This window comes from Urocitellus parryii, chromosome 11 (genome assembly GCF_045843805.1).
Source record: "Urocitellus parryii isolate mUroPar1 chromosome 11, mUroPar1.hap1, whole genome shotgun sequence".
Taxonomy (NCBI): Eukaryota; Metazoa; Chordata; class Mammalia; order Rodentia; family Sciuridae; genus Urocitellus; species Urocitellus parryii.
The window spans coordinates 58393292-58419414 of NC_135541.1; the positions used below are offsets into that span (position 1 = coordinate 58393292).

The 26123-nt window shown below is 38.2% G+C and overlaps 2 protein-coding genes across 11 annotated transcripts in view; one reads left to right on the plus strand and one right to left on the minus strand.

Moving 5' to 3' along the window:
- Nucleotides 1–13325, minus strand: part of Usp33 (ubiquitin specific peptidase 33) — a 51189-nt gene extending 37864 nt beyond the window's left edge. For 3 of the 9 annotated variants that reach the window (XM_026409199.1, XM_026409189.1, XM_026409162.1), the window contains exons 1-3: nucleotides 13090–13235; nucleotides 3303–3611; nucleotides 142–273 (exon numbers count right to left, since the gene is read on the minus strand). In XM_026409199.1, coding sequence (XP_026264984.1) covers nucleotides 142–222 — 81 coding nt within the window. In that variant the 5' untranslated portion in view covers nucleotides 223–273; nucleotides 3303–3611; nucleotides 13090–13235. Of the gene's footprint in view, nucleotides 1–141; nucleotides 274–3302; nucleotides 3612–12952; nucleotides 13056–13089 lie in introns of those variants that run through there. The other 6 variants (XM_026409215.1, XM_026409208.1, XM_026409167.1 and 3 more) reach the window with 5 other exon arrangements.
- A 12051-nt stretch (nucleotides 13326–25376) lies between these two features.
- Nucleotides 25377–26123, plus strand: part of Miga1 (mitoguardin 1) — an 80612-nt gene continuing 79865 nt past the window's right edge. Inside the window, exon 1 of one of the 2 annotated variants that reach the window (XM_026409738.2) lies at nucleotides 25377–25525. The gene's annotated coding sequence lies outside the window, so the exon portion shown is untranslated. The remainder of the gene's footprint in view (nucleotides 25526–26123) is intronic. The other variant, XM_026409745.2, reaches the window with a different exon arrangement.

Sequence of the window (26123 nt, forward strand, 5' to 3'; positions counted from 1 at the left end):
TGTTATATTGACACAGCCAAAGATATACAATTCTCTAATAACATCATACATTTTTAAAATGAGAATTCATAAATAATATTAAAATGCACATTTGGGAGAAAAGCCAAGTATGATTTTTTTTAAGAAAGATTAACATCTTACATGAGATTTTTGTATCAAATCTTCTTTTGTTATTTCACCAACTGAATCCAAATGTGGACAATGATTTCGAAAAGCTGACATTTTGTTAGAATTTTTTTCCTGTTTCACAAGGCTTTCCAAATGAGGCAGTATCTACGGAAAAGTGACCCAAAAATTTTAATAAGAAAATGCTAACATACTAAAAATCATTGGGAGTGAAAAATAACATATGAATGATAAGTTCACAAGTTTGCCCTGCAAGAGTATATCTTCAAACATCCCAAGATAAGTTTTATAATTGAAATTAATCTGAACATTGGAAATTTCTCTATCTAAACATCTTATTAAATTGACACCCATGGATAAATTGGTTCTCCATGACTTTTCCTGATCTTTCCCCCTTCCCTTTTCACTTTTTTTTTTTTTTAATATTTATTTTTTAGTTCTCGGCGGACACAACATCTTTGTTGGTATGTGGTGCTGAGGATCGAACCCGGGCCGCATGCATGCCAGGCGAGCGCGCTACCACTTGAGCCACATCCCCAGCCCATCCCTTTTCACTTTTTTAAAAATATTTTTTTAGTTGTAAATAGACATAATACCTTTATTTTGTTTTATTTGTTTTTATGAAATGCTTAGGATCGAACCCAGCACCTCACACGTGTGAAGCAAGTGCTTTAAAACTGAGCCACAACCCCAACCCCCATTTCACTTTTTATAGATAAATAAAAGGGAGGAAATTCAAATTACCCACTTCTGAAGCATTTTTATCCTTTTTTTTTTTTAAGATTAATCCTTTGGCTGGAATAAAAATTGAAAAGCAATGTCAAATGAATCTCATTGCAGTGGCACACACCTATAATTCCACCAACTTGGGAGGCTTAGTCAGGAATATCACAAATTCAAGGTCAACCTCTGCAAATTAGCAAGACCCTGTCTCAAACAAAAAGAAAGGAAAAAATAAAAAAGGCAGCAGCAGCAACAGCTCTTCCTGTTTCCTTTTGTAGTTTTGCCTACTCCTGTATCAATCAGTGAATATGTGAACAATTTGAAGTCTTGCCATTTCTTTATATTCCCATCCCAGGCAACTATCAGAATACCTGCCATATGAAGGAGCTTGATGAACGTGGCTTTAACCAAAGCCCACTTCAAGTTTTGTTTGTGCTTCTGGTGACATATCCAACAAATCATTGCCAAATCCAAGTACTGCCCCCATGGTTTCTTTCGTTGTTTTTTTGTTTTTGTTTTTGTTTTTTGTTATCAGAGATTGAATCCAGGGGTGCTTAACCACTGACCCACATCCCCAGCACCTCCCCACACCCATTCCCATTTTTTCTTTTTCTTTTTCTTTTTTTTTTTTTGGTGGTGCTGAAGATTGAACCCTGGGCCATGTGCATGTGAGGCAAGCACTCTACCAACTGAGCTAAATCCCAAGCCCATTTTTTTTTTTTTTTTTAATTTAGAGGCAGAGTCTCGCTGAGTTGCTTAGGGCCTCAATAAGTAGCGGAGGCTGGCTTTGAACTCACAATCCTCCTGCCTCAGCCTCCCAGCTGCTGGGATTATGGGCATGTACCACTGCACCTGGCTATCCCTCCATGTTTTCTTCTAAGAGTTTTATAGCTTTAACTCTTAATGTTTAAATCTTTAAAATATCTGAGTTAGTTTTGTACAGGGTAGGACCCCAATTTTATTCTTTTGCTTGTACTTATACAGTTTGCCCAACGTCACATTGAAAAGAATGTGCTGCTAGATGTGGTGGTGCACAACTATAATTCCAGGTATTCCAGGGGCAGGAGAATCACAAGTTCAAGCTTGGCAACTTAGCAAGACCCTGTTTCAAAATAAAATTTAAAAAGGGGCCCTATCAGGTCCCCTCTAGCCCTACAAGAGTTCTGTTTCTATTTACACTTGAATAAATCCTACTATTACACTCACTCATCCTTGTCTGTGGATTTCTCTTCAAAAAAATAAAAATAAATTCAATAAAATAAAGAGCTTAGAGGATGTAGCTCAGAGGCCCCAGGTTCAATCCCCAGTATCACAAAAATTAAAAATAAAGACACTACCTTTATTCTTTATTGTTTGCTTACAATGAGTTTCCAGAATCTATTTTGTTCCACTATCTGTTAATAGGATAATAATCTGAGTACAGAGGCTATAGACACTATTTTGATATTTTATAGTTACAAAATATACCTCCTCACTATTCCCTTTTAGTTTCCTTGACTATTCTCTGAATATACTAGAAAATATAAATTTTGCCTTTTATTTCCCAATATTGATACCAATTATTTAATTTGGCATTTTAATGCATTTAATAGAACTGGTAATACAACACAGAATACAAAAGTGATCATGGACACCCCCACCAATTTCCCATTTTTAATGGTTCTGATGTTTAAGATACTTGCTATCACTTCCTTGTCCATTTAGTTAGAAATGTTTTTAGGCAGGGGTGCAAAGTGGTAATCCCAGCAAATCTAATTTCAGTGATTCTAATCCCAAGGACCAGGGAGGCTGAGGCAGGGAAGGAAGATCCTAAATTCAAGATCAGCCTCAACAACTTAATGAGAGGCCTCATCAATTTAGTGAGACCCTCAACAACTTAGGAGGATGCTGTCTCAAAATAAAATATAAAAAGGATTGGGCCACAGTGAATCCCACCATTATGTACATCCATAACAATGGGGTCCTAACTAGAGTAAGACATGTTCCAGGCTTGTACAATTATATCAAAATGTCTACTGTCATGTATAATTAAAAAAAGAATGAAAAAAAAAAAAAAAGGACTCGGGATGTAGCTCAGTAAAGCACCAGGTGTTCAAACCCCACTACCAAAAGGGGGGAAAAAAGACTTGATGGGGCTGGGAATGTAGCTCAGTATGCACAAGGCCCTGGGTTTGCTATGCAGCATCAAAAAAAGTACAGGGGGCGGGGGAGAGGAGTCTTAATGAACTTTATCAAATGCCCTCTCCACAGCTACTCACAGCTCACTATATATTACTTGCTTCATTTGCTGATATGACCTATTTATTAACAGATTTAGTACTTAACAATGCTTTCATTGATGCAATATACCCTATGCGTCAAAATGTGTTATTAATCTGTTGCTTCATGCTTATATTCTATTGGCTAGTATTGTATTTAAAGATTTTGTCTTTCTATACATAAATGATATTTACCTATTTTGGTAGCATTTTTGTCACAGAATGCATTGGGTAGTTTTGCATCATCAATGGTGGAGAGTAGCCGTCATTATTATGATGATGTGTTCTTCATAAGTTAAATGAAACTCAACTGTAAAACCATCTGCTACGATGCGTTTTTCAAGGACCAGTCTCTAATCATCTTTTCAATCCATCGATGGAAATTGATCATTTCAAGTTTTAATCTTTTGGGTAAATTTCACTCATATTTTTTTATACCACCATCCATTTCCTCTTGAAATAACTTTTGAGATCATAGCATTACATGTACATTCTCAAGTAAATCTGGAAAAAAAATGATTCTGTTAATCTCTCCTATATTTTTGAAGAGTATATGGTATTTCCCTCCTTCCTAATCTTACATATTTATACTCCATTCTTTTCCCTTCTTTAAAAGGTTTACCTAGTTCCTTGATCTTTGCAAAGAACCAGGTTTGGGATTGATTTATTCTTTCCACTATTTTTGCTCTGCTTCCAATTCCATTAAATAGTTTTATCTTTAATCCTCATATCCTAATTTTGGTTTTCTTAATCTCTAAAGGTGAGGACTGAACCCTTTTTCACTTCATTAATAAAAGTATTTAAACCAAGCTAGATGAAGTGGCTCATGCCTAGAATTCCAGCAACTAGAGAAGCTGAGGCAAGTAGGATCACAAGTTTGCAGCCAGTTTCAGCAATTTAGAAAGACCCTCAGCAACTTATAGAGACCCTACCTCAAAATAAAAATAAAAAGGACTGGGGATTTACTTAATTCAGTGGTAAAGTGGCCCTAGGTTCAATTCACTTCCCCCAAAAAAAGCATTTAAACCAAACATTTTCAAGCATAGCATAGTGGTTGGGTTGTATACGGTTGGTACACCTGTTGTTCCTGTTATTCAAGAAGGTGAGGCAAGAGGGTCACCAGCCCAGGAGTTGAGGACAGTTTGAGCAATATAACAAGACCCATCTCAAATAAGAAAAAAAAACAAAAACCCAACTATTCATTTCCTTCTAAGTACAACTTCTGCTGCTTGCCAGTGAAATGGAACTGTTCTCACTGCTTTCTAAATAATGCTCTGAATGCTGTCTCAAAGGAAAGAAATGGGATCAGTGAATTAAAAAGAAACTTTCAAAAAGATGAATAATTTTTTTAAGTTTCAAGTTTAAAAAAAAGCTAAAGTTCTCTTTATTCTGCTACTTAAAGAGAATTTAAAGAGAATCAGTGCGTGTAAATAAAAGGTAACAAATTTGTAGCAAGGCTAAATAGTATTCCATATAATTAAATACAATGCTATGAAAATAGAAGGTCCTTAGTTATCTAGTTGTATTAAGTATATTCACTATGTTAACAAAATGATTCTTATATTTGACAAGGATTCATTGAAAGAAAGTACTTAGATTCAGCAGGACAAGACAAAATTTCTTAGTTACTTCAATTCCTTCTCAAAGTACACATCAAAAGAATGTGTTCTTCACACAGAATAAGGCATATCTATTTTCATTCTAGTCTCACAATTGTCAGGGGAGATAGGTATTAAGATACTAAACATCAAAACAGTGAAAACTATCTTAGTCCACAGCATAGATCCCACAAAACTCAGATTCCCTCAAAAATACAAGCCTGTGGCTCACAGATTGGGAATCACCAAGGAAGCACAAGAAAATCCAAAATCTACATGGAAATTAAGATTTTTCCATAATTTAATCTCATTTTTATCCTTATGTTAGCTTTTTTATTTTACGGAGGGTTTGTTTTAATTTGGTATAGAAGACTGAACCCAGGGGTCCTCTTCCACTCAGCTCCATCACCAATCTTTTTTATTTATCTATTTTGAGACAGAGTCTAAGTTGCAGAGGCCAGTCTCAAACTTGCAATCGTCCTGCCTCAGTCTAAGCCAAGTAGCTAGGATTACGAATGTGCCACTGTACCTCACCTGTTCTTACTTTTACAATCTTACATAAATTTTAGATAAAAAGTTCTTTTAGATTTTTTTTATTTTTAGAAGTTGTAGATGGACAACATACATTTATTTGTTCATTTTTACGTGGTGCTGAAGATCAAACCCAGTGCCTCAAATGTGCTAGGCAAGTACTCTGCCACTGAGCTACCGCCCCAGCCTTCACATAGCTTTTTCTATCTATCCTAACTGGATTATTGAAGTTCTCATCCATAACAGTGACAATAAATATCAAGTGAAATTTTTTCCAGATAGAAATTATTGCATTCATTGGCTCTATAATATACAGCTTTGGGGGCTCAACTGCCCAACTGCACTTAAGGAGCTTTAAAACTACTTCTGAAGATACTGATTTTAATGGAGGGTAATATTCTAGTGCTAAAATCTCCCAAGTTTCAGTCTTGGAAAAAAATAATTTGGGTGTGGAGGGTCTTGAAGACTGAACCCCAGATTTACCACTAAGCTACATCCCCAGTCCCTTTTTTTATGAGACTCAGTGACAGTGCGTCCCTGCGTTCAATCCACAGTATCAAACACAGTCTCACTAAACTAGCCTTAAACTTTTAATCCTCCTGCCTCAGCCTCTAGAGGAGCTGGGATTACAGGCTGGTACCACCACAACTGGCTCAGTCCTGAAATTCTGTTCTACCATCCTATAATAGCAGATAACCAGATACTAAAATTTTAATATAGGAAAAGCACAGGGACCCATGCTATTAATATTTTGGATATACATAAAGGCATGGTAACCCACTGAGAGTCTTTTAATATTGAGAAACTATAGTCAAAAACTCAAGTAATTCATTAAAAAAAAAAAATCAGTCTCCACAAGGGCTGGGGGTATAGCTCACTGGTAGAGCACTTGCCTAGCTCTTATGAGACCTGGGTTCAATTCCCAGCACCACAATACACACAAACACAAACACAAAATCAAATTCATGTGACAGAGAAAAAAAAATTATGTCAGGAGGACTATTAACTATTTAATAGATATAGGTAAGATTAATATAAATCCAGCAGAGGTCTTTATTAGCATGTGGCAGAACTGCTAAATCCTTTTTGTTGTTTATTTTCAGATGGGATCTCGCTATGCTGCCCAGGCTGGCCCCAAACTCCTGGGTCCATGTGATCCTCTTTCCTTAGCCTCCAAAGTAGCTGGGACTATAGGCACAGACCACTATGCCCAGCTACAACTATTCAATATTTTTAACCAAAATATCACTAAAGTTACAGAAAGCAGACTACTGAAAACTGATTATAAGCTTAAAATCGTAAACATTAGTTGATAAAGTATTTACGAAAACTAGCTAAATTGATAAGGTGACACATGCCTGTAATCCTCAGAAGGTTGAGATAAAAGGATCACAAATTCAAGATCAGCCTCAGCAACTTAGCAAGACCCTGTCTCAAAACAAAAAATGAGGGGCTAAGGATGTAACTTAGTTGTAGAGAGTGCTCGGAGTTCAATCCCTAGTACCAAAAAAAACAAAACAAAACTACCATGTAAAGTAAGGCTTTAAACTGGGCACAATGGCACACTCCTATAATCTGAGTCATTCAAAAGGAGGAAGTAGGAAGACTTCAAATTCAAGGTCAGACCCCCATCTCAAAATAAAAAGATCTGGGGATTGTAGCTCAGTGACAGTGCCACCCTGCGTTCAATCCACAGTTCCAAAAAAGTTAAAAATTAAAAATTAAATTAGTCCACAAAAAAGGGATTCAAGTATTTGGATTCTAGATCATAAAAGATATATAAAACAATGAAATTCTTACTCAAGGGCTGGGGATGTAGCTCAGTGGTAAAGCACTTGCCTTGTATACTCAAGGCCCTGGGTTCAATCTCCAGCACCGCAAAAAAAAAAAAAAAAAAGAGAGAGAGAGAGAGAGAGAGAGAGAGAGAGAGAGAAATTCTTACTTAATTATCAGTAGAAAATGTTTTAGAATAAAGTGGATAGCTGGTTTAAGTGCATTCATTATATCTTAGCACATATAAAGGGCTTAAAAGAGAGTGATAATAGTAAGTATTTAATAAATAAATGATAACTATTATATGGAACAAGTGAAAGCAAGGAAGTGAACACACACACACACACACACAAAAAAAAAAAAATTTGCAGAACTTGATACATGTGTCCTAATTATTTGAACATTATCACCAAAGAAGTCTTTCTTTTCTGTAAATCCAATCAATTGTGAAAATTTTGATTTGAATATAGATAAATTTTCAAAGAAGCAAGTTGTTCTCCATAATTGTTGCACAGGTTAGACAACCAACTGTCATAAATGTTTCGAAGAACAGCATTTTACACTAAAAACTCAAGATTCTGTGATTATAGAAAAATTGATTTATCAATAGTTTTAGCTTAGACTATGATTCTAACAGTTCCAACTAATTTAACTAGTTCAAGGGTATAGAAGAACATTTTAAATATTATACTTCAAAATTATATTAATAGCAAGAATACAATGACTCATCTTTCCATAATTATCATAGAAGAAAACTGCTATCCAATAAAGGTAAGCCAAAAAAAACTGATTATCAGTGAAGAGTGTAATAACAAGTAGAAAAACATATTTCATTTTGAATCAAACCACACTAAGTATTTGTGGAGACATTTTAACCTATGAAATCTGCTGACAAGCTTTTTTTTCAGTAATAGGCATTGAAGATTGAAGTTAACAAACATCTTAAAGAACCATGTTTCTTATTCTTTAAACATTTTTGTAGAATGAGAAGATTACAGTCTCACAAACAGTCCTAAAATTTTTACCCAATCATTCTTTTCACTCAAACCATAACAAAGAAATTCAGTAATAAATTATTTCCCTCTTTCTAGAAAGATGTGTCATTGGTCCTCAACAGTCTAATTAATGAGAGCTTTATTAAGAAAACTACATTGTTGATTAGCTGATTCTTTACCTACAACCTACCTGTTCTAGAATCTAATCTTTTTTTATAATCTAATATTAACAGTGCCACATTAATCATCCTAAAACATAGCTGCAATATGGCAAAACTTACATCAAATAAAATCCCTTGAGATTTATAAATCTCAATTAGCATTTCCTACAAAGAAAAAAAATCTGTTCAATGAATGACAAAGCATGGCGAATTCTAATTTTATCTACATAATCATGACAAACCTCAGAAAGAGAAAATATGAATACAACAGAGTTCTAATAAGAGGCTCAAATAAGATTATGTTAACTTCCATCCCAAGTCTCACTTCTGAGTAAGATAGAAGGTTAATAAGAAAGAGTACACTGGCATTAAGGGATAGTCATTAAAAATACTTATGTATGCTATGTAGGAACATGGAAAAACAAATGCAATCAACCACATTCAAGTGAAAACTACTTGAAGAAAAAGTTTGTCAATCCAGGTGTGGTACCAACTAGTGAAGTTAAGGCAGGATAATTCCAAGTTCAAGGTCAACCTCAGCAAATTAGTAACAACTTGTCTTAAAATAAAATTAAAAAACAGGGTTGGAGATGTAGCTCAGAGATTGAGCACCCCTGGGTTAAATACCAAGTATATAATAATACCAAGTAATAATAATAGTAATAATAATAATAAAAATACCACCTCCAGCAAAAATATTTTTAAATTCTCTTTCATAATTTTATAAACAATTAAAAACTATAGGAAATGATCTCATTTCATGTTACATTCGGTCCCATATTTTCACCATATACTGTATTTAAGGACTGTGCCAAGCCCTGCAAAGAGACTAATTCAACAAAAGCTTACAATTAAGTATGGGCTAAGCATTATAAAATCTGGAGGGAAGGGGGCTTGAAAAATAGCTCAGTGATAGAACTCTTGCATAGGAGGTGCAAGGCCCTAGGTTCCATCCTCAGCAAGCGTGCACACGCACACACACACAACCCGGAAAAAAAAAGTGGAGCAGGAGTGCCAGCATTGTTCTACTCTCTATCCTATTATCTTTTGGGAAGCCATCTACACTCTATTGCTACTATCCTCAACACCCTGTGATTCTTTTATTCTTCTGACATAACTAATTTGACGTCAGTTCTCTATCACAAGCTATCTAACTTTCAAACCTCAGTACCATCTTATGATTCCCTGCTTACTGTCAGTTACCAAATTCTACTGTTTTTCACCACTTCACAGCCCACACTTCTAGAACACAAGCTAAATTCAGGCTTTCATTTCACAGCTGGATTATTCAAAAGAATGCCTGTTAATAGACAGAGCTGCTACCTGGCCCCATATCCTTCCAACATACCTCAATTTTCAATTGTAACTTGTTTGGGAAGTTTCTAGGAGCACAAACAGCCTCCTACCTCAACTATTTCTCTGCTTCTCTCCTCAGTTCTCCAGCACCTTAAAAGCTTGCGTAGTTCTAACCAGATCAACTGGGATATGCAGGGAGTATTTCAGGGGCACTCTCAATCAGTTAGGACTGAGGGTAGGTAGAAAAACAGCAAGGCCCCATGCCATTGGCAAGATAATTCTGAGGCAATTACACAAAAGTCTCCATAGTTTTATGCCCTTGGTTTCCATTCATTATTGGCTTTTTTCCCTTTTCTGACCTTATTCCCTCATTTACACTTTCTGGCATCTCATCTACACCCATATTGTCATCTTAAGGTCTGAGTTCAATCTATGCTTCAGAGAAGTCCCAAAAGTGATGCTGTCTGTTATATGCATGTATTTATTCCCAACAATATATACAATGAATACATGTCAATTTAAAAAAAAAATTGACAGTGTCAAGATTATCTTAACCTGAAGCCACCCAACAAATCTTTTAGTCTATCTTCTCCCAATTACAGCTCATTCTGCATTCATGTGGATCACATCTCTTCTGGTCAAATACCTTGAAAGAAATTCTTCTTAGTTTAATTCCTATTACTTACATAAATCATAAATTATATCAACCAAACCGTCATTCTGATCTTTTCACAAATATGACTTATAAAAACCCATTAAGCATTCATATTTGAAATGTCCTCTAGGTCATTGGTATGGGGAAGGTGAGGGCCAGCAAACAAACAAACAAACAAACACCCTCCAATGTTCACCTGTCCAAAACCTTTCAAAGCTCATCATGCTGGTAATGTGTAGCTCAGTGGTAGAGAGCTTTCCTAGCATGTGTGAGGCCCTTGAGTTCAATTCCCAGCACCATGAAAAAGGGAAAAAAAAACAACACCTCATTCACCTCAAATATTACTATTTCCACCAAGGCCCAATCACATGTAATTCTGTCCCTCACCCAAATTCTCAAGAATTTTTATAATTACCAATAAGGCACTTACTGCAGTTGTATAAAAACAAACTACCCTGCTTGAGTACAAGATCTTGGAGTACAGAAACCATGTTCCACTCTTTATGATTTTTCAAAGGGCTTTGCCCTCAAACTCAATTACTGACCAATTTCTTAGTTGTCTTTTTTTTTTTTTTTTTGTTATGTTTTGTTTTGGCCAGACTGAACCCAGGGCCTCGTGGAAACTAGGCAAGCACTCCACCATTAAGCTATATCCCCAACCCTTTCTATTTTGAGACAGCCTTACTAAATTTCTGAGGCTGATCTTGAACTTGTGATCCTTCTGCTTCAACTTCCCAAGTAGCTGGGATTACAGATGTGTGCCCAATGACCTACTCAGTCTTTTAAAATAAGATTTAAATGCAATATTTATTTTGATACATGTGTTATTTCTTAAATACCACTAGTATTTAAGTATTCTTAAAACACCAATTCTCATTTATATATATAAATGTATGTATGTGTATATATATACACACACACTATATTGCACATAATACTAATTGTCATATATATATATATATATATACATACACACACACACACACACACACACACTATATTGCACATAAAATCAAGTATCTTCTTATAGATAATTAAACCAACAGCACTTATCTCAGGCTCTTTTTGGAACTTTCCTACTTATCAAAATGCTCCTACAATCACATGTAGATTTTTAAAGTTATAATAAAGAAATAGAGCTGTTACTCATTCCTTTCTTTAAAAAAACAAATAAAAGACATTTCACATTTCTCACCAAAAACCTTTCAGCATATTACAGAGTTCATTTTCCCGCAGTCTGTTTTATGTGATAGGTCAGTCACAGTGCTCCAATCTTAAACTATTTGAATTCCAATTTACATCAAGGCAGCAGCTTTGGCAACATTATTTCAGGCTTAAAAGAAATTCTGATCCTTACACAATCTTGAAATGCTACTGACATGGGGAAAGACTATTTCTTAACATTCTTCGGAAGATTGGCATGAAGATCAAATAAGACTGTGTAAGTGAAAGGTCACTGAAAATTCTAGTCGTAATACAAAATATAAGAACTATCATTTCCATAATACTATTTTTAAATCACCTATTTATTACCATCTAATTCCACTGAACTGCAGTTATGTAAAAATATTTATTGATAAATTATATAGAAAAATTTTTAAAAGAGCTAAAAAACACACAAAACTAAAAGCTGACAATAAACTAGATCAAAAACAAGAAGCAATCATAACTATAGCACACCTCTGGCACACAAGTCAAATATTTTAATCCGGGAATACTTTTTGTACTCTTTCTTCCCCCTTTTGTGGTACTGGGGATTGAACACAGGGGTACTGAATTACATCCCCAGTTCCTTTTATTTTCTGAGACACAAACTGGACAAGTTGTTGCGGCTGGACCTCAAACTTGCAAATCCTCCTGCATTGTCTTTCTATTCAATCCTGACAAAGTAAATGAAATAACATAAAATTCCCAGCATAGTGTAACTTACTTTTTCTTATCATTTTTTCAATAAGATTCCAATTCTTCCCTTATTTACAGTAACAGCATGAAATCACTAACAATATTTATATTGGGTTCAAATTAAATAGCCCGCTACGAACATGATTTGGTCAGACCTTCGAGATGATACAATTATGCCATCTTGATCAGAAATGGAAAGAGGCCAGCCTCATTACTTTTTGTAAGAGAGCTTCCTTTAAGAAAAAAATACGATGAAGTGAAAAATTCTATAATTCCGCATTTCTAGTATGCAAAAATCTAGAAATTCCTGTAGTAAAATTCATCTTCTTTTAATTCTCTGCTCTTGCCAAGATTTCACCCTCCAGCTCAATTTTTAATACTGATTATATTAAAGCGGAAAGTCCCCAAAATATCTGAGTGCAAAAGAGTGTTTTTGTTATTTCAGAAAAATTTAAAAGCGTGGAAAATCAAACATTATGGAAATTTGCTCCAAACAAAAGCTGCTGATGGACAGACGGTAAGACTGGACTTGACCCAAACAAAACACGATCTAAGAAAAATTCCAGGGACGGTGACACCTCAGTTTTCTCCCTCAACAATGAATAACGGGGCCGCCCGAAAGGGTCTGGCCGCCCCAGTAGCGCCGCAAAACGAAACCCAGAACTGGAACCGGCGCGCTGCGGGGCTTTCAATGGCCCGCGCCCATCGGGAGGGGCTCGCCGCCAGGTGGGGAAAGCCAGCAAAGGAACAGAGACCCTCTCCTCTGCCCACCTCACCCCTCCCGCCTCCAGCTTCCAAGGGAGCGCCCCCTGGGGACCCTCTCTCAAATTAACTACCGGTTCTCGTGCGCCGCCAACCCCTGGTGGAGGGGCCACCAGGTTATTTCTGCAACGCACAGTATAGAAGGGCCGAAGCCCTTACCCCGAGAGCATACCTCTACCCCTGACAGAGAAAAGGAGGCCGCTGCAGTGGACACAGCCCCGGCGCGCGGGAGCGAGAACCGAGCGCGGCCCTGGAAGCAGGCGAGGAGCCCTAGGGGCCCGCGCCCCTCCCAGACAGCGCCGCGCTCACCTCCGCGGCCTTTCCCGCGGGCCCCGCCAGCGCAGCCAACAGTGGCCTGTGGCCGCACCTCTGCAAATGCCTCTATTCCTCCCCCTGTCTTCGGAGAGAAGCGATGTCGTGTCAAGAGGGCCAGAAAACGGCTCCGCAGCGTTGCCCGCGGGATCCCCGCCTTCCGAGCCGGCCACTTCCCGCAGCAGCCGCAGCTTCTTCCGGTGTCTCTGCGGCCGCCGCAGGCGTCTCGGGCGTCTCGGGCGTCTCGGGCGTCTCGGGCGGGCGGGCGGGCGGGGCTGCGCGGAGAGCCGGCCGCGGGGCGGGGCCGTGGAGCCAGGCCCAGGTGCAGAGACCCAGGCCTGCCCTCGCCTCCAGCTTCAGGGGCAGCCAGCTGTACATATTGTGCAGTATTTTAAGTCGTGGAGCATTTTTCTTTTTTTATACATATTATCCCGCTCTTTTACAGTTACACTACACTATCATTAAGCCTTGTCTTAATGCATTACAGAATCAGCATTAAGACTGACCACTGAATGACCTGAGGTTTGCGACCTCATACAAAGAAATGTTAGACTTACCTCAATTTGGCTGTATTCCCTCCTCTCCTATTTCTTCTCCTAACTTCTTTCGGACCTAGATTCTCTGGAAGCAATTGTGTTTCTCTTTTTCCACATATGCAAAGAAGAAATTCATCTCTACCATTTTTCCCTAGGCCAATCAAGATCGAATGAAATATTCATTAAAACCTTAGTATCTGCTTAATGCCTAGAGCTTTGGAGGAGACTTGCCTTCTACTTATGTAACTGTTAAAATTATTTCGATTGATCTTTGAATATGTGCATAAAAACCATTAAATTAACAAAAGTTGTTAAAATTGCCAGCTTCAGTCTGTCTGATTACCTCTAACTCTTTGATCTCTACCTGGGAGCATGTACTCAAGTGTTGTGTGTAAGACATTCAGTATTCTTCAGGAGAAGGGAGAAAATATGGAAATTTCTACTTATATTTATTTTATGGTAAAAAATGGAAAAAAGAAATGATGCTGCGAAATTCTACATAGGACTTGACAATAGGCCTTTATTCTTACCACAAATGATTACCTATCCTAGGTTCATTGAGAGGGAATATAAATTTCACAATTTGGAACATGGTGCTGCCACTTTTCCTTTATCTTCACTGTGTTTCAAAATACTGCATTTTACATGCTACAGGATGTCAGTAATATGGTGGTTAATTTTTATTTTATTAAACATCTAGTTGTTTATAATATGTATATATACTGTTCTGTGAGGAGATAAGGGAAGAATCATAAAAATCACTTGTTCTGAAGCCTAATGAGGTGGCTCATGTCTGTAATCCCAGTGGCTCCAGAGGCCAAGACAGGAGAATCCCAAGTTCAAAACCAGCCTCAACAACTCAGTAAGACCCTGTCTCTAAATAAAATTTAAAAAAGATAAGGCTGGGAATGTAGCTCAGTGGCTGGGTGCCTCTGAGTTCAATCCCTAGTCCCCCCGCCCACAAAAAAAATCACTTGTTCCAAATGTTTTGGGAGGCAAAGTCTTTTTTTTTTAAATTTTTTATTTTTTTTAATTAGTTATACTCTTTATTTCATTTTTATGTGGTGCTGAGGATCGAACCCAGTGCCTCAAGCGTGCTAGGCGAGCGCTCTACCTCTGAGCCACAACCTCAGCCCCGGGAGGCAAAGTCTTTACAAATTCTCTGATTTAAAAGAGTTTCTCTTTTTTTCTTTTCTTTTCTTTTCTTTTTTTTTTTTTATTTCTTTTATCTTTCCCAGTACTGGAGATTGAACCCAGAGGTGCTTTATCATTGAGCCACATTCCCAGCCCTTTTTATTTTTTATTGTGAGACTGGATCTAAGTTGCTTAGAGCCTTGCTTAGTTGCTGAGGCTAGCCTCAGCTTCCCAAATCACTGGGATTACACCATGATGCCTGGCTTAATTTAAATTAGTTTTATAGGTTTATTCAAATAAAAACAAGTGTTCTAAACCGGGTGTGCACACATCTGTAATCCCAGTGGCTGCGGAAGCTGAAGCAGTAGGATGGAGGGTTCAAAGCCAGCCTCAGCAAAAGTGAGGCACTAAGCAACTCAGTGAGACCCTAGCTGTATATAAAATACAAGAGCTGGGAATATGGCTCAGTGGTTGAGTGCCCCTGAGTTCAATCCCTGGTGCCAAAAAAAAAAAACATGAAGTGCTGGGCTGGGACTATAACTCAGTTGGTAGAGTGCTCACCTCACATGCACAAGGCCCTGGGTTCAATCCTCAGCACCACACACACACACTCACACACACACACACACACACACATAAAAGTGTAGTAAATCTTCTGACTTTTACTGTGATAACTATTGATTTTTGTAATGTGCTACCTAACAAAAAAATTTTAATGTCTTCAAAGTAAAACAGATATTTTTTAAATGACTGGGACATAAGTGCATTTGAAAGATCTGAGTGTTGAAAAAAAGTTTGAAAAAATGGGGTGTGGAAATGATTTCATCATTAAGTAAATTATGTGTCATCTATAAAAACTTATTTCTGTCTCAAAAGATATGCCTAAGATATGGAAAGTCAAATCAGCAAATGGAAGTTATTTGAAATATATATAATTGATAAGATGCATATACATAAATGTATTGTATTTCCTCAAATCTAACCACCAGGTACAGTGGCCCATGCCTGCAATTCCAGTCGCTCAGGAAGCTGAGATAGGACTTTTGCAAGTTCTAGGACAGGTTCAGCAACTTCATGAGACCCTGTCTCAAAAGAAAAAATATAAAAAGGTGGGGGTGTTGCTTCATGCTAAAGTTCCAGAGTTCAAGAATTCAATCTCCAATGCCACAAAAAAGAAGAAAGGAAGGAAATAAGGAAGGAAGGGAAAAGAAAAAGACAGATAACCAAACAGAAAAACAAGCAAAGTCACCTCTCCCAAAATTCCTGCATTGAAAATTTATTAGGATATGCTCATCTTACAGTGTTCTAGCATATTCAATTAAGTCCCCAAATCCCCCCACAACCTTGCTTAGTAACTAAGGTCCTTTATAGCTTACTTGTCCTAGAGGGGTTCTAGGGCACTATTCAGGGAAGGCAAATGATGTAGTATTCAAAGCAGATATGAATGGTGCCTAGATGAGAATAGGCAAATACCTCTCATAAGGACACCATGTCAATTCCTTGCAAGGGAATGGTCTTCATGAAGCAAATGCACTCTGACATAATTCAATACTTCTGCCAATTTTATCTTCCACAGATTCCCACAATCTCAGTTCATGCCTGGATATTTACATTTTAATCTTTTATCATTCAATCCAGAATTCTTAATTCTTTACCCTTCTTCAAATAGTATAAATGTATGTATATATGTATATTTGTGTGTGTGTGTGTGTGTGTGTGTTTACCTGGTACTGAGGTTTGAATCCAGGAACATTCTACTTCTGAGTTACATCCTCAGCCCATTTAATTAATTAATTAATTAATTAATTTTTGAGATGGGGTTTCATTAAGCTGCCCAGGCTGGCCTCAAATTCATGATACTCCTTCCTCTGCCTCCCCAGTAGCTAGGATTACAGGCATGTGCCATCATGACAGGCTCAAAGGATATCTCTTGATAGATTATAAGGGAGCGCACTCTCAATGGGAATTAAACCATTCAGCTGCTCTCTCGGAGAGAAGAAAGCATACATTCCATCATGTGCATATTCAGCTGAGTCACACTGATTCTGTAGTGGAATTCTTGAGGGGCCATTTTGAGAAATAAGCCAATTAACAAAATCCCCTCTCTGAGAGAAAAAATATTACATATCCCACAGTGTAGATGCTCAGTTTCGTTACATCGATTCTAAAGTGGAATTCCAGAGGAGCCATTTGTGGAGAATACAATATGAATTGTATGACCTAAAGCTATGCATCAGACCCGATACTGAAGTCTCTGTTAATGCAAGGGGGGGGGGGGGGGGAGAAATGACAGGAAAACAAGGAGGAGAAAAGGAAGGTTAGAAAGAGGGAGGGTGGAAGGAATATAATTGAATGCTCATTTCAAAACAAATGCCTTCTCATTTTTGCAACTGAGTAATGACAATTTATAACAACAATGCAAAAAACATATTTTTTTAAAAAAAGAGAGAGAGAGAGAGAGAGAGAGAGAGAGAGAGAGAGAGAATTTTCAATATTTATTTCTTAGTTCTCGGCAGACATAACATCTTTGTTTGTATGTGGTGCTGAGGATCGAACCTGGGCCGCATGCATGCCAGGCGAGCGCGCTACCGCTTGAGCCACATCCCCAGCCCGCAAAAAACATATTTTTAAGGGGGCTGGGGTGTCACTTGGTGGTAATATTCTTAGCATGTGCAAACCCTGGGTTTGATCTCCAGAACCACCGAGAAAAAGAAGAGATAGGATCTTGCTATGTGGCCCAGGCTGGCCTCAAACTCCTGAGCTCAAGGGATCCTTCTGCCTCAGCCTCCTGAATAGCTGGGACTATAGGCACGTGCCCCTCTGCCAGCCAAAATATACATTTTGATGTTCATGTACCTGAGACTTCATAAGCTTATGCAAATGCCATTCCTGAGTCAGATATACTTTCCCAGGTACTCCCATTCCCTTTCCTTCATTTACTTCCTGGCTCACCCCTACCTAATATTTCCTGTTTAACATAGTTCTCTTCACTTCATTGTTCCCATCTTAGCATCCTGTTTGTTTCCTTCAGATCATTTATTATAACATTTAAGTATTTTAAGGGTTTTTTTTTTTGGATGCTTAGTTTTTTGCCTATTTGAACTTAAGTTCAATGAGAACAGTCATTATTTATTTATCCACAATAGCACGAGAGTCTACCATGAAAGCACTCAAATATCTCAAATAGGGGTGGTTTTGCCCTCTCAAGGTCGTATATGACAATATCCCTGGGGAAGAGAAGGGCAAGAAGGAATTGGTCACATTCCTTGATGTGCTATTTTGAACTAAATTTAAACTGACTCCTTATAACATGTTTTTTGGTTATAAGTGCCAGATAAACTATTTTTCTTTAGTTGCTAAACAAGATAGGTTTTATGGGGGCAAACAAAAAACAACTTTCTTCTTTCTCACTGTGGTCCCCAAAAATCTCTAACAGTCTCTCTGTACTCCTAGGACAATATCATAGGCAAAAACTTTAGCTTTTCCAATTAGTCTCATATAATGAAAAGTCCTCCAGTAATTTATTAAAAATTTTAAAATATTGGTATTAAAAAACCCTGTCTAGCTGGTTGTGTATGCCTGTGATCCCAGTGACTCAGGAAGCTGAGGCAGGAGGATCACAAGTTCAAAGCCAGCCTTAGCAACTTAGAGAGGCACTAAGCAGGGCTGGGGATTTGGCTCAAGCGGTAGCGCACTCACCTGGCATGAGTGCGGCCCGGGTTCGATCCTCAGCACCACATACAAACAAAGATGTTGTGTCTGCCGAGAACTAAAAAATAAATAAATATTAAAAAAAATAGAGAGAGGCACTAAGCAACTTAGCAAGACCTTGGCTCAAAAAAAAAAAAAAAAAAAAAAAAAGAGCTGAGGATGTAGCAAACAAACAAACAAAAAAAAAACCTGACTGGTACCATGTCAAAATTCCCAGACTTGCCAGGCCTGGTGGTGCATGCCTGTAATCCCAGAGGCTCAGGAATCTGAGGCAGGAAGATCACGAGTTCAAAGCCAGCCTTAGCAAAAGTGAGGTGCTAAGCAACTCAGTGAAACCCTGTCTCTAAATAAAATACAAAACAGGGCTGGGATGTGGCTCAGTAGTTAAGTATCTGAGTTCAATCCCTGGTATTCCCCCCCCCCCAAAAAAAAAAAAATCCCAGACTTACAAAGCTCAAAAATTCTCTGCTGCTCCTCCCGTTCTCCCTGGCTGACCAGCTTTGCTTTTCTTTTTCTTTTTTTTTTTTTCCTTTTTCTTTTTTAGTACCTGGGTTTGAACTTGGAGGATTTCTGACCACTGAGCCACATCCCCAGCCCTATTTTGTATTTTATTTAGAGACAGGGTCTCACTGAGTTGCTTAGCATCTCACCATTGACTTGCAATCTTCCTGCCTCAGCCTCCCAAGCCACTAGGATTACAGACATGTGCCACTACGCCCAGCCTAGCTTTTCATTTTGTGCCCATCCAGGGTGGGAGAAGACAAGAACAGAAAGAATCTTTCTGGACTGGAGTAGTTATTTTTAGCCTGGTGTCACTTCCCTCCAGGTACAGCTGTCTTAAGAAGATGCTTTTTCTTGTGAAGTTGCGGCTCAGTGATTTATCCTTCTGAGGGGCCACTGAAGACATACATTTCAGTCCTCTGGTTCTTGGGGACCCATCCCTTTTTTCTTATGATACTGGGATGAAACCCAGAACTCTGGGCATGCTAGGCAAGCACTCTCCAGTGAAGCTACATCCCTCAGGTCAACAGCCTTGTTTAATAGGACCCACCTGAATGGGGTCTCTTACATGGGGCCCTCACTTTGTCCACTTTAAATGAATATATGTATCTCACACTACATATATGAAGCGTGGGCTATTCCTAATCAGTCCTGTGAGCATTTTCTGCTCAGAAGCTTTGGTCTCTTGACATAAGACTTTTCAAATATGAGCCAATTATTAGGTTTCATTTTCTAAGATTCTAATGGATGTGTGTCATCCTTTCCAAATGGTCCTCTTGAAGCCTTTTGGAGATGGTTTGAGATGAGGGAGAAGCACCAACTTTTTCACCCCCATAAACTACCACATAGTGGTAGCTTAATTTGGATGTAGAAGCATTTGGCATTGACATTTGAGGCCCCTGCCAAGAATCTGTTACCATCTGTTCACTCTTAGAATAATGGTTTGGGTTCTGTAGCTCAGGGTTTCTAAAAAATTACACTGTTGATATTCTGCATCAAAGAAATCTTTGCTGCTGGGGATGGTTCCTATGCCTTGTAGGATTTGAATGTTTCACAGCATTTTGGTCTTTGCGCACTACTTGCTAGAAGCACTTCCTCCCATTTGTGTTTGTCACACAAACACAAATGTCTCTAAACATTATGAAACGTCCCCCAGGAAGCAAAATCAGTGAGAATCATTGCTGTAACTGATGCTATTTTTTTTTTAGCTTGGAAGCAAATTTTCGTCACACACACGTCAAGTAGAGCACTAATCTCTGGGATATATAAAGAACTCAGAAAATTTACCACCAAAAAAAAAAACAAACAGCCCAATCAATAAATGGACTAAGGAGCTGAACAGACACTTCTCAGAAGAAGATATACAATTGATCAACAAATATATGAAAAATTGTTCAACATCTCTAGTAATTAGAGAAATGCAAATCAAAACTACTCTAAAATTTCATCTCACACCAGAATGGCAGTTATCAAGAATACAAACAACAATAAGGGGCTGGGGTTGTGGCTCAGTGGCAGAGCGCTTGTCTAGCATGTGTGAGGCACTGGGTTCAATTCTCAGCACCACATACAAATAAATGAACAAAATAAAGGTCCATCAACATCTAAAAATTAAAAAAAAAATACAAACAACAGTAAGTGTTAAAATTGCCCTCTCTTAAAAGTGAACTCATTTAATTGACGTCTCATCATTTAATGGACGTCTCCTAGGAGGAGGCTTTTGAGGCTTCTCCAGTCTGTGTAAGCTTTTCTTTTTGACTGTATTCCTTAACATATTCTCTAGTGATGTGATTACTGCTGGTTATGCAATACATTGTAATGTCATTATTCTGTACTTTTCCATGTCCTGAACCAAACTGTGAGCAGGGATTTTCCTTACTAATTCTAGTATTTCCAGCATTCAGCATAGTACACGATACAAGGTAGGAGATAAACAAATTGATAACCTTATTTTAAAAAGAAGACAAATATTTCTTAATTTCTTTATATTGGAAAATATAAAGAAATTAAGAAATATTTTCCAGCTGAGAGTAGTGGCTCACACCTGTAACTCCAGCAACGTGGGAGGCTGTGGCAAAAGAACCACAAGAAGGAGGCCAGTCTTAGCAAGTTTGGGCCCAGTCTCAGCAACTTAGACAGCGTCTCAAAATAAAAAACAAAGCCAGGTATGATGGCACACGCTTGTAATCCCAGTGGCTCCAGAGGCTGAGGCAGGAGGATTGTGAGTTCAAAGCCAGCTTCAGCAATATAGGGAGTCCCTAAACAACTCAGTGAGACCCTATCTCTAAATAAAATATAAAAAAAGAGCTGGGATGTGGCTCAGTGGTTATATACCTGTGGATATAATCCCCAATACCAAAAATAAAAATAAATAAATATAAATAAAAATTAAAAAGTGGTCAGAGGCAGGGAAGAAGGAGGGAAATGCTGGGAAGTAATATTGGCCAAATTATATTGTTATATTATGTGCATGTATGAATAGGTAACAACAAATCACATCAATTTGTATAATTATAATGTACCAATTAAAAAAAAAACAAGATACAGGGCTGGGGATGTGGCTCAAGCGGTAGCGGGCTCGCCTGGCATGCGTGCGGCCCGGGTTCGATCCTCAGCACCACATACCAACAAAGATGTTGTGTCCGCCGAGAACTAAAAAATAAATAATAAAAATTCTCTCTCTCTCTCTCTCCTCTCTCACTCTCTCTTTAAAAAAAAAAAAAAAAAAAAAAGATTTAAAAAAAAAAAAAAAAAAAACAAGATACAGGTTAACAAAAATAAATAAAAGGGCTGGGGATGTAGCTAAGGTATAAAGCACCCCTTGCTTCAATTGCCAATACTAAAAAAAAAAAAAAAAAAAAAATATATATATATATATATATATATATTCTAATTTGAAGAAACAGTAATTGTCTTGCCTTTTTCTAAATTTCCTTCATTTAAATACATAGAAGATGCAACTTTTTCAAACCAAATATATTTATGTAACACATAAATCATTTATTTATTTACTTTTTATGTGAGGCAGAATCTTGCTATGTTGCTCAGGTTAGCCCCAAATGCCTGGACTCAAGAGATCTTCCTGCCTCAGTCTCCCAAGGAGCTGGAACTAGAGGTGCAAGCCATCTTGCCCAGCTTTCAAACTAAGTTTAGCAATGGCACATGGTTTTCTAGACTTCTGTAGTGTCATAGGATTTTTTGGAAATGCAAAACATGAACTCTTATTTCCATGTAGTTTATCTTAAATCTTATTATTTATATTAAAGTAACTTCTGAGAAAACACATATACCTTTACTCTTACTAGAAATATGCATACATTGTGTATTATTTATTTTACACTAGTATATAAACACCTCCCAGTATAACATAATGGTTCTTATTGGAGTAGCATAGCATTTTCACAAATGCTGAGACAGTGCAGTGAAATCACGGTCTAGAAAATTTTCTGGCCTTAGATCTCTGGCTTTTACTACTTTCATAGTCTTCCCCCCCCCTTTTTTTTGCAGTAATTAAGATTTAAACTCAGGGTGCTTTATCACTAGCCATGTCCTCAGCCTTTTATATTTTTTTAATTTTGAGACAGGGTCTCCCTAAATTGCTGAAGCTGGCCCTAAACTTGCTAAGGCAGGCCTCCAACTTGTGATCCTCCTGCCTCAGCCTCCCAAGTTGCTGAGGTTACAAGTGAAGAGAAGAAAAGAGAAGGAGAGGAAGAAGTAATAATTTGTTTTGGTAACAGCTTACTTGAGATATAATTCACATACAGTTCACTGATTTAAAGTGAATTCAATTGTTTTCAGTGTATTCAGATTTGTGTAACCATCACCAGAAACATTTTCACCACTCCCCCAAAAATTCTGTGCCCTTTAACAGTCACTTCCATTTCTCCCTATCTTCCCAGCCCTAAACGGCCACAGATTTACTTCATGTCTGTGAATTTCCTAAGTCTGGAAATTTCATGTAAGTAGAATCATATTGTATGTGGTCTTTTATGACTAATTTAGCATAATATTTTTGAACCTTGTTCTCTTTATAGCATTTATCAGTACATGATTCCTTTTCATGGCCAAATAATATTTCTTTATGTGACTATAACATGTTCATCAGTTAATGGACACTTTGGGTTGTTTCCACTTTTTTTTTTTTTTTGTAGTTGTAGATGGACAGAATGCTTTTATTTTATTTTATGTGGTATTGAGGATCGAACCCAGTGCCTCACACATGCTAGGCAAGCTCTCTGCCACTGAGCTACAACCCCAGCCCCCTGTTTCCACTTTTTGACCATTAAGAATAATGCTGCTGCTGAACTTGGTGGCACATGCCTGTAATTCCAGCAGTTCAGGAGGTTGAGGCAGGAGGATCAAGAGTTCAAAGCCAGCCTCAGCAATGGCAAGGTGCTAACCCTGTCTCTAAATAAAATACAAAATAGGTCTTAGTGGTTGAATATCCCTGAGTTCAATCCCTAGTACTCAAAATATAATGATAATAATAATGGTGCTATGCATATTTGTATACAAGATTGGATGTATGTTTTCATGTCTCTTGAGTATTGGCTAGGAATGTAATTTCCAGGTTATATGGTTATTCTACGTGAAACTTTTTTTAATTTTTTTTTTTTTTTAGTTTTAGATGGACACAATATCTATTTTTCTGTGGTGCTGAGGAGCAAACCTAGTGCCTCACCCATGCAAGGCAAGTGTTCTACCACTGAGCTAAGCCCCAGCCCTATGTGCAACATTTGTGAGGAACTAATTCTGCTCTATTTGGATGTGTATGTACCACTCTAATATGAATGGATGGTTTTTATTCACATCTGGAACCATACTCTGACTTCTAGATGCCTTTGGTTGGCTTAGTTCTGATTTGTACATGCATCCTGAAAAACACTTGGGTAAAAGAGGAGAAAAAAGATAAGAATAGCTGGGAGGTAACAAAGAAGGGACTGGGGAAATAAAAATGGCCTTACAAATTCCAGTTTCTTCAAGTCTCAAGAGCTCCATTATTTCATAAGTGCAAAAATATTTTCAGGTAGAACTAATTCTGTGCATTTTTAGTTATTATCCCCCTAGTAACATCACTTTGGAATTATCATTCTCCCTATTTTCCCTTTGGCTAAATTTTGAAAATAGGATTCTTCATTCTTGTTCCTTTTACAGGAATAATAGCATTTGCTCTCATAGTTCAGTTATCCTTAAAAAAATTATGTTGGCTTTTCACCACAAATATGCTCAGCCACTGTAACTCTCAAATCTGTGGTTCTGATGAATATTGTGGCTCAGGACTGCACATAGAAACAGCATCCTGGGTTTTGTTTGTTTTCCTACACCATTTACTGTACTATTTATTACATAGAGCCTGAGAGCAGAGACTTATCTCACATAATTGGTCATTATTTTTTGGTTGTCTAATTTCATGGGAGACATAAGCTAAAGAGAAATTGAAATCAATAATAAATGCATAATTTATACAGATTTAGTATGCCTTTTAACTTCACTCATTTGAGGGCTGAGGGTCTAGGTAGAAGGTTTTTTTGTTGTTTTGGTTCTGGGGTTTGAACCCAGGGCTTCATGCATCTAAGCATCTGCAGTACCATGGAGGTACATACTGGGCCCAGAAGTTCTTAATTTGGGAATACATGATTGGTTTCAAATTATCATTTATTACATATATACATATATATGTATGTGTGCATATATATATATATATATATATATATATATATATATATATATATATATTTTTTTTTTTTTTTTGGTACCAGGGATTGAACCCAGGGGTCTTGATCACTGAGCCACATCCCCAGTCCATTCTATTTTCTGAGAGACAGGATCTGGTTAAATTGCGTAGGGCCTTGCTAAATTGAGGCTGGCCTCAAATTTACAATCCTCCTTCCTCAGACTTCCCAGCTGCTGGGATTACAGGTTTGTGCCACCGCTCCTGGTTTATACGTAGCTTTTGGTACTGGGAACAGAACTCAGGGGTGTTTAACCAATGAGCTACAATCCCAGCCCTTTTATTTTTTATTTATTTTTAGACATGGTCTCAGTTGTTTAGGACCTTGCTAAATTGCTGAGTGGGGTTTCGAATTTGCCATCCTCCTGACTCAGCGTCCCCAATCTTTGGGATTACAGGTATGTGCCACCTCGCCCAGCACCCAGCTAGTTTTTTATTTTAATAATATATAAGTAAGACTTTGCATTTTTCTAGGGAAAGTCTCCATAGTTTTCACCAGATATTCAGAACATTCCTAGATCCCCTAAAAGGTATACCAACTACAATTCTAGTTTTAGACATGCTTGTAAAAAGATGCAATTCTAGATTTCACATTCAGCTGGAAAGCCTGAAAGCCTCTACCCGAAACAAAAATGGCGGGAGCCGCTTCATACGTACCCCTTCACGTAGAAAGGCTAGAAGGCCCCCTCCACTTTTCCTTCACTTTCCCACTCGTGACCCCGGAAGGAATCCGCCTCCGGCAGTCAGGCAGCTACATCTCCAAGCCAGGCTGCAGCCGCGAAGCGGGCGTGGGCAGGCTGCACCTGGCCTGAGGCGCCAGGTACAAGGGTGGAGGGCGAGGCCGCAGAGAAGGATCGCGGCACCGTAGGCGTCGCGGGGCGGTGCGAGGCAGGGCAGGGCGGGGTCCGTGCTGCAGCGCCCGCTTTTGCAGTCTGGACTAGGTGCGGGGTGCAGAAACCCAGAGCAGGAGGCCCCTTCGCCTGATCAAGATCCGCAAGGAGAGCGCCGAGTCAGGGTGGCCCACAGCAGGTGTGGGCAGTGTGGGCAGCCCATCCGGGAGGGAGCCCCTTTCAGATCCTCTTGGTAAAGAAAAAGAGCAGCAGAGAGCGCCTTGGGGGCTCCGGACCGAACGCTGGAGGTGGGGTAGCTGGCTCCTAGGTTCCCCTTGGATGCTTGTGAGCTGGCAGTGGGTTTAGGATGTGGAAGATTGTTGCTTTGAAGGTGGTTTCAGAGAATCATTTAGCACTTTGAGGATTGTGTCATCGGGTTCCTTCTTGTAATTGAAATTCTGTTTTTGTTTTTTTTTTGGAAGGAGGACTTCAAGAGATCTTGTTCTTGCTCAGACTTACAGACCATTATTACTGTCATTGCCATTTTATTATCGTTGTAACTAAGCATTTTTCGCTGCCTTTAAAGTA